General features: G+C 37.8%; 1 protein-coding gene across 1 annotated transcript in view; it reads right to left on the bottom strand.

Moving 5' to 3' along the window:
- The window catches only part of Cdh2 (cadherin 2), a 203936-nt gene that overhangs the window by 172045 nt on the left and 19435 nt on the right, over window positions 1-12456 (bottom strand). Inside the window, exon 2 of the mRNA XM_074070099.1 lies at window positions 5770-5881. Within this exon, the coding sequence (XP_073926200.1) occupies window positions 5770-5881 (112 nt within the window). The remainder of the gene's footprint in view (window positions 1-5769; window positions 5882-12456) is intronic.

The following is a 12456-nucleotide window of genomic DNA, read 5'->3' as shown; positions in this document are numbered from 1 at the left end:
CCCTTCCTCTCTTATTCCTTTGGTCTTTTCTCAACACAACAGCCAGAATTATTCTACTTTGAAAGTCAGATCATGTCCTTCCTCTGCTGAGAGCTCTTCAATAGCTCTTTACCTCCTTATAGTCAAAGCCAAAGTCCTTAGAACGGTCTACAAAGCCCCACACAAAGTGGCCCATTACTGCTCTGACCTCATCTGCCCTCATTGCCTTCTTTTCTCCACTCTAGTCAACTTAGCTCTTTACTGCTCACTCAACATTGCAGAGACACTCCTGCCTCAGGGCACTTGCACTTGCTGTCTGCTCTGTTTTTAATGCTCCTCCCCCAAATATCTGCAGCTCTCAAACCAACACCAACATTAGTTTTTACTCATCTCCTATGCAATGACTCTTCCTCTGACCATCTTATTTAAACTGCTAAAGCACCCATTCTCCCTATTCCTTCTCTCCTTTATTTTTCCTCTTAGCATCCATTACCATCTAACATAGAGTATATTATACTTACTTATGAAGTTTATTTTCTACTCCCTGCTAGATGCTGACCGGACAGCCTAAAAAAAAAAAACAGAGAAAAAGGGTCTCCCTGATCTGATAAGGGTAAACTTTAAACTATTTGGTTATCTGCTTGCTGACGCTTAAGTATGGTAGGTGTAGAACTGTGACTTGCTTTCTTTAACACATATTTCCTGGTTGCAAGTTTGTGAAGGAGAAAGCCTCAGCTACTCAAATTACTGAAAGCTAGGAATAACTGACAAAAGAACAAAAAAGGGACACCCAGACTGGCTTTTCTTAGTTTGCAGCACTAACAAAGTTAGAGCCAAAACACATGCTAAAGGATAGAAAAGCTTCCCAATGTTAAATAGTCTACATGATTATAATGAAAATAAGGATGAACATTCTTAATTCTTTTGTTAATCTATTGTATAGTTACCTGTTTAAAAAAAAAACAAGCAAAAAATAAATAAAATTACCACGTATGACAGGTTTTTGTTAAAAATGTTCACCCATAAAAATGTACCTGGCTTCTTTTCTTTTGTTCCTCCTTAGAGTTTACCATCTGCATCCAAGAAAGCAATCTCTGTACTTATACCATTTTCTACAATCAAATGGCAATCAGTAAAGTGCAAGGGCCTGACTGGTTTTATAAACAAGATGTTTATAAACTTGCCTTCCAAATATTTTAAAACGTTTGTACGTTCAGTAACAATAAAAACTCATCAAGATTAAAATGGTAAAAGCAAAAGCCATGGCTCCATAGCAGATTAGTGCAGCTGTCCAGTTGCATAGTCCTACTAAAGTAAATAAAAAATACTTCGGTACTGTTATCTCATGTTAATGTAGGCAAGCCTCAATCAGTAAGCAAACTAATCTAAATCAAATTCCATCTCGTTGAAAATAATCATCTTGTGCTGCCCGGAGGTGGTGAGCATGAATGGATTACTGAAAATATTCATGGTAATTGCCAGTTGCTATTTATGCTGACCAGAGCTGGAGGAGTTTACTTAGCCAAATGTCTAAGCATGCAGGCCACCAATGCAAAATGCAAGAATATCACTCTTGACTTCTACACTAAAAGCAGCCCAAGATTCTCTCTGCAATGTCACACTATGGTGGTTATTTCATTATGTCAGATACACTAGTGGAAAGAGAATGGAAATTTTTTATAGAAGTTATTTTATTTTCAGGTAATATGCTACCACAAAAGATTTATTCTAGCTCTCTGAAGTGGCATGATAAATATTAAGGACTAAATATTATCTTCCAAAGCCCTAGACTTTTCTGCTTATAAGCAGGTATGCATAAAATACTAAGTAAAAATAATTGAAAGATACTTCTTAATTAGAAGTGGTACTGTTTATCTGAGAGTGCCCAAATACATCTGATAGCAGAGGAGGTATAGTGCTCAGTGAGGAAACAGACTAGCTCTGAGATAAACTTGCTGCGAATACATTTAGATAGGCTAGTTTTCCCCTCTATGCTGTACCATAATTTTACTCTATTTTTTGTCATCAGAATCATCAGAACTAGATTAGCCATGGGGAAACCTGAGTTCTAATTCCCGTTCTGCAGCTAACAATCTAAAGATCTACATAATCATGGGAAAAGCATATAATCTCCCTGAGCTCTAATTTGCTTGTCTATAAATTGAAGGGATTCACAGTAAATGCTTGAAAAACATAACAGAAAAATGGAAGGTAAAATGACACCTACACATAACAGAACTGATCCTGAACTATAAAGGCAAACACCTATGTCCTCTAGGATAACAGAGAAATGTCTTTTCATCAAAAAGGAAAGAACAAAATGAGAAAGCATTATGAAATTACTTGGTCATGAGGATGTTGAAAAGAACTAACATAGTTTTAGTCTTATAAAGAAGATTCCTACAAAAAAGAAAAAACAGGACTAAGTGAAACAGCTGTCAAACTCAATATTCTCTTTGACCTAGCAATTCTTTGGAACACAAATTTCCAAAAAAAAAAGTTCCTAAAGAAAAATTAAATTTCTCTAAAAAGAATCTACAAAGCAGCACTATATATAAGAGAGGAAAGTTGGAAACAACCTGTATGTTCAAAAATAGAGACACAGTTAAATCTGGTTTTACTAACACAGAACATAGGCCTATATAGCCATTTTTTAAAACACTGGACTGTCTTCAATGAGCCAAAATAGTCATATGATATAACATGAGAAGTAAAGTTTGATTGCAAAATATATCCACCCTCTTTATGAAATCTCACCAAAAAAACCAAAAAACCCATATTGATGAAAACCAAAAGGGAAACTGGAAGGGTATAAACTAGTTCTTTGAGTTTATTTCTATAAAATTTGTGACAACAAGCCAGTGTCTAGCGCCTAACACCTGTAATCCTAGCTACTGAGGAGGCAGAGAGCAGGAGGATCACAGTTCAAAGCCAGCCTAGGCAAATAGTTTGCAAGACCCTATCTCAAAAACCCATCACAAAAAAGGGCTAGCAGAGTGGCTCAAGGTATAGGCCCTGAGTTCAAACCCCAGTATCACAAAAAAAAAAAAAATTGACAATAGCAAAAATATTAAAGGGAGATGGGGAGAATGGGATCTCTCTAAACTACTGTCCAGTGTATACATTTCATGATTCCTCTGTGATTTTCCTAACATGAGTAATATCATCTTATATATTCATCTGAAGCTTAATATTTTCAGGCACTTTCACAAAGATTGTCATTCAACTGTTTGCAAAATGAACAGCATTCATGGTACCTGTATGCCCAATGTTAAACTTTTGTACAAAGTCTAGTGTGCCAGCTGTATCCTATAAAGGCATACTGAACACATTAGTGGGCCATTGTCCCCTTCTCTCCAAATATCATCAATGGGAAATTAAAGGAAACTGCAAGAGTGCAGAGAGCTATGAATCATGGTTTTAAAAATAGTATAGAAAAACACAAAGTAAAGATGATTGCCTAAGCATATGAAAATGGATCTTCATTAAAAAGGCAAATATATATTATCACAGTATTTAAAAGGAATATTTTTTACCAGAGGGAAGACAACAAAATGAGAAAACATGAAATTAACATGGTGGAAAATACCATGACACAAATGCCTTGGAAAACTGCCATGTCCTTCTTATATACCATTATTTCTTTCCTTAAACTCTATAGACTGCTACTCATGGCAAAAATGATCAGTCTCATTGGGTTATCTGTGGATCCCTTTCTGATGTTGTGTCTATGAGGTGAATGTACTTACTGCAGTAGATAAAATTCACTGATATAACTATGGCATGGTATTTCGCTTGGGTCCATAAAGACAAATTTAGATTATCATTGCACTAAAAAGTCCAGACAGACACAAAAGATAAAAGTAAAGTCCTTTTCAAGTAACAATTCTCCACGAGAAACTTTAACTGGTAAGGACACTCTTAGAAAGAGGAATCCTGAAGGCCCGTTAAAGTCTGAGGAGATTTTCTTCCTTCCAAAAGTTATTTTTCCTGCTAATCAATAATTTCAAACAGTAATGTTTTAAGCTTTAAGAATAAAGAAAAAAGAGCTTGTCATGTGGAAAACTCTATCAGACTATCATATACACTTCTCTCGGTGATGGTTGGAACACAAAGTAAAAAATATTTCAATCTTTCACATTTATTACTCTTGCAAAAAATAAAGTGTCTGGGTTATACTAAAAAAAGACACATGCAAAAAGCTATGTCCATATTGTCACCAGAAGTACAAATAATCAGAAAACAAGCTATCATTTCCAAAACTATTCAACATGTCCATGTAATTAATCTTAAATCAATGGTTTCTAGAGACAGACCATGTGATTTATTGCCAATCAACAAATTATAAGCTTTTAGGAAAAGGCATTATTCACTTAAAAATGAATTGTGAAAATTAAAATAAATGAATAAAATTCCTCTGGCATTTTATCTGAGTTATTTCTTAGAATTGTATCAATGTATTTTGCACATTCAAATAGTATTTCCACGTCATACAGTTAGAGGATGTTGCCTGATAATTTGGATGTAAAGAAAAGGAAAAGCATGCAAAGTTAAACAAATTTACACACTGTGACTGAATTAAAACTCCATCTTGTCAACCATTACCCACTTGATAAGATACCAAGTCAGTATTGAGATAGACAAAGTCAAACATTCATTCTTTAAAATACCATGTAATGAGGCAGTGACAGGAAGATGTCTTTAACAAAATTTTAAAAATCAACTTCAGAAAGACCACATAGGTGTGAGCAAATCATAATTTAAATACAAATTAATATAAAATATAAATTATATCAAAGAACTTTCTAAGAGGCCGTTTACATTTCAAAGTCCTCTCTGTCTCTGCTATTCTTAAGTTCTGCACCACTAAGAGTTGTCAGTGCTAGGGAGACACTTCAATTAAGGCTATGTGGTAGAGCTCTGTGCAAATTAATTAGTTGAGGTTACACAGATTTTCTAAATGCAGCTCTCTAACACAGCCTCAGAGATGTGCAAGATTTTCAGGGAATTAAAATTTAAATACAACTGACTAATCAATTCTTCTTGCTTTCAAATTTCAAAGACACTTTATGTAAAGACAAATAAGTGAATGAAAATACTACTAACCAAAAATTTTATTTGCTTTCAATTAGACCTAAAAGAAGGGGCTTTTAACTTTGCTTCTGACACTCAGGTTTTATTTCATATTTTATCTAGACTTTTTGGCAAGAGTTTTCATATGATAACTATAATGAACTCGATCCATATTTACATGGAAAATGAGTCTATATTTGAGATTCACATATGCTACAACTAAATTAGCTATCTAGTAATGTCTATAAACAATGTCATAACAAAAACATGGTTTTCATGCTCCTATACTGAGAATCTACTTATTAAATTATTGTAATTTGACATCTTTTATCAAAGGTATTATAATCCCCTTTAATTCAAAATATTAAACAGATGTTCACCATAAATAATCTTTAAAACTATTAGAACCAGATGTCTGATAAATATCATTCTTCAAAATAAGTAAAATATATGCAGAAAAACAGTGAAAAGCAGTTGTGTACAGGATCTTACTATAAATTGAAAAAGAAATCAGATATTTTTAAGAGACTAGGAGCCTTTCAATTATGTACATAAGAGCTCTTTTGTAATCCTAAAATAAAGCCCCTACAGGTTCATTACTGTGATTGTGAAAAATTCCTACTTATAATACAACAGAGATGAGTTAGAGACTTTTTCAATGGCTACTGTGTTTTAAGAGCGTGGACACCATGCACAAACACATTTTTAAGACGGTACCATTGAGAAGAGGTTGTCCTTCATGAACATCCTTCGGTAGGACGGCACTGTAAACATCTTCAGGAAATCCAGTCTTGCATAATGCGATTTCATCAGAAGCCTCTACAGACGCCTGCAACACAAGAAAAAAAAATGTGTGCCATGATTGCTACCTCTTTCAACTTAGAAACATTCCACTTGGCATCAAGCCTCCTTTGCTCAACTATCTTGTACAAATAGCCCCTTTGTTTCTGAAGGGTTACGATTAGAATGTAGAGGGCAAAGGGTTAATCTTTTGATAATTGGAGTAGAAGAAACAAATCCCACTTGTCTAGCCCAGTAAAATCTAAATAATACACATTCCAGGTTCTTCCAAGGACTGACCATTTCCATAAAAATGGTCATTGTGAGTGAAGAAGGACCAAGTAGGCGTGGGACTGGGGGGCAGCACACATCAACATCATATGAAAAATGTACACTTTCGAGTATGTAGACTCTTATATTCTCATTGACTTGTCTAGGAAGTTTGTTTCATCAGGCCCCATTCAACCACAAACAAAATTCTAATATACTTACTGTAGTTGTATAGTATTTTATACCAAGTCAAATCAATCAAAAGCATTTATTTAAGTGAAGTGCACTCGCAGTGGGGATACTTTGAGAAACCCCTTTTGAACATGGACTTAGGAATTAATAATGGAAAACAAGACTACAAAATAGGAACAGTTCTGTGGGGGTGTACTTGTGGGAGTGGGGAGGATGAATGGAAGAGATGAAGGTGAGAGAATATGGTTGATGGGCTTCATACACATATATGAAAAAGAATGATGAAACCTCTTGTGATTGCTTTAAATTGGGGGAAGGATTTGCAAGGGGTGGAATGGTGGGGGCCTAACCAATGTACAATGTCAGGCTATTGAGAATTGTCTCAATGAAAACCCTCTGTACAACAAATACGTCCTAAAAATGGGTTAAAAAAGTATGTATTTCTCTAATTTGAAGAACTGGGATATGTTAAAAATATAAGTAAAGGTCAGTATATTATGTTTCTTTTAAAATTTCAAATTAGAAAGCAGCTAAGACTCTATTGTACATAGGACCCATGTGCTTAAAATTCAGTCACACCAAGTGCTACTGGAGTAACCTATCATGAGAGTTTCATTTCTCATTCTGCCCCTACTGGCTAATCACAGGATGATAAGTCCTCAGCCAAGCTTTTGGTAGCGTTTACATTAATTCTAGGAAGCGCTACCCTACGGTGATGGAGACAGAAACACAGGAGGAAGAAGTGTGCTTAGAGGCCATCCAAAAGGCCAATTTCTGTAGCCATGGGAAGAACACTAGCAATACCCCACAATGGTGTAGAGAGTCAGAAACTGAGTGAAAGAAGCCAGGAGCCCATGACTCACATCTATAATCCTAGGTACTCAGGAGGCAGAGATCGGGCAGATCTCCATTGGAGGTCAGCCTGGGCAAATAGTTCACAATATAGTTCATGAGAGCCTACACTGAAAATATCCAACACAAAAGGGGCTATTATATTTCCCTGTAATATTTCATAATAAAAAAGAGAAGCTTTTTGGAAACAATTGAGAAATTAAGAAGTGAAGCTTTCCATACCTGTCACATTTGGGACACCTGGAGACGTTAGGACACTTGACCTGGCTTGGTACGGAGTGGGCACGCAGTAATCAAAGTTTTTGCTTTTAACTTACCAAAACAAATAAAGGTAACTCCCAAGTTTGCCACATAAAATGGACAAGTGTGTCCTAAACCTGTGTGCCACTGCCATGTTCAGAATCTGCTTTATTCACCTCCAGCCCATGCCATGAATAGGGGTGAGGCTGTGACAAATCTAGCCCAGGGAGGAAGGTCAATAAAGAGCCTGGCAGGACAGCAGGCCAGACGCAAACAATGGGGGGGGGTTACACAAGAAAGAGCGATCACATTTCATCCTGGACATTCTGGTTAGGACAGCATGCAACTTTATAGGCAAACACTTGGAGATCGAGGAAGTCTAAAGACAAGAGGAAAACAGAAGGTTTTCTTCAACTCTGAGACTTGTCCTAAGGAAGGGGAACTGGCAGCAATGAACTCTGGTCCAAACCTACAGAAGTGAGATTCAAAGACTACTTTAAGGCCATCAGAAATAAGGCACCTGTTCCCTTATGATGTTCAATGTTTCCCTTATTTCACAGAAAGGAACTTCTGTCCTCAATGTGCTACCCTTTACTTAGCGTCATCTTCCTCACTTATGAAAGGGCCCTTGCCTGCTTAGGTTGGCCTTGAGAGTGACTGAAACAATGTTTGTAAAGCACATCCCCTATAAATCCTGACTACTCATATGAAACACCCATGCAGCTCTGATAATATTCTGATATTTTTATATTCATTTCTTCAATAAAAACTTTTCTAAATTCTTCCCTAGGACAAAAATGGAAATACAAAATAATACGTTGTTATTAACCTATAAACTCCATGGAATTATTAAAATATTCCCCCCCTAATTTATTATTAATTTCCCCCTCTTAAATTTCAGCCCCAATAAATAATAATTAACATGGTCAACTAACAAACAGGAAGCACTGAAATGAATACAACCTCCAAACTGGAGAGGCAGCAGGCTACTATATGCCCAGCCTTGTCCAGTAAATTCATCTCATTTAATTCTCCCAGACTGGAACTGGGGCTGGTGCTAAGTATGAGATTGGGAGCGCCACAGAGCTTGTAAGCAAGATCTGCTCAGGGAAGCTCAATCTACTCTTGAAGCCTCTGATGGCAATGGTTTTTTGGACACAGAAAGTTGTCCAGTCTAACCGATACCTGATGCTTGAATACTATACTGGTTCTCAACTGGGGATGATTCTGCACCTTGGCAACATCTATCTGGTAATGTCTGAGCAAACCTTTGGCTGTCACAGCTTAGAGGGGGAAGCTGGCTTCTACTGGATAGAGGGCAAGATGCTGCTAAACATTTTATCATGCAAAATATAGTACCCAACCTCTATCAACAGAGCCAAGATTAAGAAATTCTATCACAAGGCAACCCACGAGAAAGGGAGTGCACCTTCCCTTTTACACCTTCATCAGTGGGAAGCTCACTATCTCCTCAAATAGTCCATCAAATTCTTGTTGGGATACCCCTGCCTTTCCAGAAAGCCAAAACAGCCCCTTTGGCCTATCTCTGTGTTAAATGATCACTATACCAGGTCTAGGATGAAGCTCTGGAAGTTAGAAGTTCACTGTGCATATAGGGAAGAGGATGTGAATAACAGGCCTTTTCCTAAATCTGAATAGAGAAGTTAGTAAGCTTTTTCTATAAAGAGCCAAAGAGTAAGTTTTTTAGACTTTGCAGGCTTTAGGATCTCTGTTGAAAGTACTCAACATTGCTACTGAAATGCAGAAGCAGTCACAGACAACTGGCAAATGAATGAGCACGGCTGTGTTCGTTCCAATAAAACCTTACTTATGGACACTGGAACTTGAATTTCATTCAATTGTCTAGTGTCAAAAACAGTACTTTTCTTTTGATTTTTTTTAAAAAAACATTTGTACATTAAAAAATGTGAAAAACACTCTGGACCATGTGAGCAGTTCTATAGGACACAGATCCCTGGAATTGTGAAAGTTTTATACAGCATTGTTACCTCAATTATCATAAGCGTGTGTGTTGGGGGGATAGTCATTGGCATTTTTAAAATAAGCAAGTAAGTTCTTACATGCAGCAAAATACCCAAGATCTCACATCCAGAGAGAAGGGGGAGGAGTCTAACTGTGCAGTCTTTTCAATTACACCAAACAATTAAGATTCTGTCAAGAAACACATATTGAATGTCCATTTGCCCCTGGAACCAGAACAAGGCACAGCCCCTACTTTTAGGAGCTGGAGGCTCCATGTGAGAAGTAGAGATATACAGAGGATATGAGAGCCCAGAGGAGGGGTTCTGTGGGCCTCACAAGCAGAGCCTTGGCGTAACAAGGCAATGGGGATGGCAGGAAAGCCAAACCACGTTCACTGCTTGAGCTAAAATGAGGCAGCAAGAAACAGCATAGTGCCTGGGGAATTACAATGAGTTCAGTGTCGCCAGAGTCCAAGAAGCACAGCAGGAAGTCAAAAGTTGAAGCTGTAGAGTTCCACAGGGTTAGATCATAGATGGTTGGAGGCTTAGGGTTGTCCTACTGGCTGTGAAGTGGTGTGGGAGAAACCAGGAAAGCAGAGGCAGACTGTATTTGATAGAGAATTCTCTGATTGCTTCCTGGGAAATGGGGGTGGTGACAAATGACAGCTAGAGGATAAGTTAGCACATAGACTAGAATCAGGACAGGGCCACAGGAATGACAAAGAGGCAGATTTTATCAATATGCAGATAATTAAAATCAATAGGGCTTAGTGAGAGCAGGGACTCACAGTGGGAGGAAGGGAGGAAATGATGTTCTCCCCCTGATTCCAGCTGAGTGACCGTGAACATGGGTGCCACAAAGCAGAAAAAATAATCACAAAATTATAATGCCAGGAACAAAGTGCTAAAGAAGCAGAAAGAATGGGATGATAAATCTGCCCATAGAAGTCAAAGAAGACTCCATAGTTGAAGTGACATTTAGGCCCTGGCTTTAAAGATGATTAAACATTTGCCAGAAGGAAGTAGAAAACAGCATCCCACGCAAAAGGTACAACAGAACACAGTCTCTGTTGATTTATGTTGAGTTTGCAGTCCACCAAAACAATCCTGATCTATTTTACCAGGCAAATGGCAAGTCATGGCTTTCTTTACTAGTATGTCTGTTGATGATTTGGGGCTTCTAGAAGAAGTAATTTATATTTAGCCCTTCAAAATTTGATCTCAAAAAATCATTCCAGCTGATTGTAGTCATTCCCCCCAGCTTTATGTATCAAGAAAGTCTAATGAGACACCCCAGTGTCTTCATAATGACGCTACTCAGCTGCTAACAACAGGGCATGCCACACGCCCAGACAAGGTTCTTCCTACTGACCCAGGGCTGTGAGCCAAGCTCTTGGGCAGGCAGTGAGTAGAGTGTTTGCAGCATGGACTTCCAATACGTGAGACTGTCTTTCAATCTAGGCCCATCACTGCTGCCCATGAGGCCTCAGAAAAGTTACAGTCCCTGGATCAGTACCCGAGAGTAGTAAAAATACCACCCACTCAAAGGGAAGGTGTGGGGGTTAAATGAGTTAGTATGTGTAAGTACTTGGGATAGTGTCTGACACATGGACATTCAGTGTCACAGCTATTAGTCACAGTGGTATTAGCACTATTTTCACCATGAATCTGACTCATAGTACGTCTGTCATACAGCCCATAAGTTCCCAAGCTTGTTCAGCACAGCATGCCATCTGGCACATTTGTTTAAAATACAGACTCTGGAAGCCCAAGTCTCATCGCCACAGAATCTCAAGGAATGTGATGGATAAATCTATATATTTATTTAAAAAGTGCCTATCTCTGGAAACCTTTCTGAACTCCAGACACCACACATCTATCTTTTGGCCTTCGTCTTTAAGCCTAATTAACTTAGCAACAACAAAAGTGAATAAAGACACAATTGTTTTCCTGTTCTTAACCCTATGCTGTTCATTTGATCAGAGAACTAAACCTTCTTTATTTTGCTGTTTTGCTTTTAATAAGGATGCTACACCACTGGCCATCCCTTAATAATTCTTTTCTGCACGACTGCTCAAAGTTGACAAGCAGTTGGCAAGTGCTGTCCGGCTACCAGGGCCAGATTCATGCTGGTCAGAGGATCTGAACTCATTTAGTGCCGCTCCTCACTCTCACACAATCAGCTCACCTATCTAGAGTTTCAATTTCCTCTTACAAGTATTTGCTCTACTCTTCCCAGGCTGAAGATCGACCTCCTTGTCTGAAAAGGCAGAAGTGTAATAGGAGTTGAGGAGTTCTGCTTGCCATTAGTATTATTCTCTCTATTCTGGCTCTGAACTCTCAGAGACATGGCTTTTTGTTCCTGTTAAATTTTTCTACATTCTCAATATTGTGAGCTTTAAAGCTCTGAGTCCACTACTTCTTCAGGTTTCTTATAACATTATTCTTTTTAATACTCACATTGGCCACTGGATCTACTTTCCAATTTCTTCCAAGTCACTCCTAAACTCAAGCTCTTAAATATTCCATGTGAAGTCACAATGAATTGACTCTCCAGAAGCCTCACCTCCCCTCTCCACTTTATTCTAGATCAGGATCACTTATGCTTACTAGTCAAATATTTCACATCTGAAAGCAGCCCACACCTATGAGACTCATTATCTTTTCTTTCTAGCTGTGAAGGCTGCCTAAAAAGCCTAGGACTATGTTGATTATCATACACTCTTAATCAACTGCACATCTTTCTCAAAAGTACTCACGTCTTCATTTTCCCTCAGATATTCTATGATCATAATCTAATCACAATCCATTATTGTTCAGCAGATTGTCAAATACAGTCAACAAATATGAAACTTCCTTATAACATGTTTACCCCCTTACTCTTTATGAAAAAAAAAACAGCAGTAATGTGCATAATGGCAAGACTGAGGGGTCTGTAGCAAACCCGCACAGGTTTAAATCCACCCCCATCCTCTACTACTGGTGTGACCTTGCCTAGCTATATATTCTCATCTATATCTCAGCTTCTTCCTCTGCAATGTTAAGAGTAATAATGATAGTTAAAAGTCCAGCTTTCCTTTATAGAACT

Source organism: Castor canadensis, chromosome 4 (genome assembly GCF_047511655.1).
Source record: "Castor canadensis chromosome 4, mCasCan1.hap1v2, whole genome shotgun sequence".
Taxonomy (NCBI): domain Eukaryota; kingdom Metazoa; phylum Chordata; class Mammalia; order Rodentia; family Castoridae; genus Castor; species Castor canadensis.
This window is presented reverse-complemented; position numbering and strand designations above follow the sequence as displayed.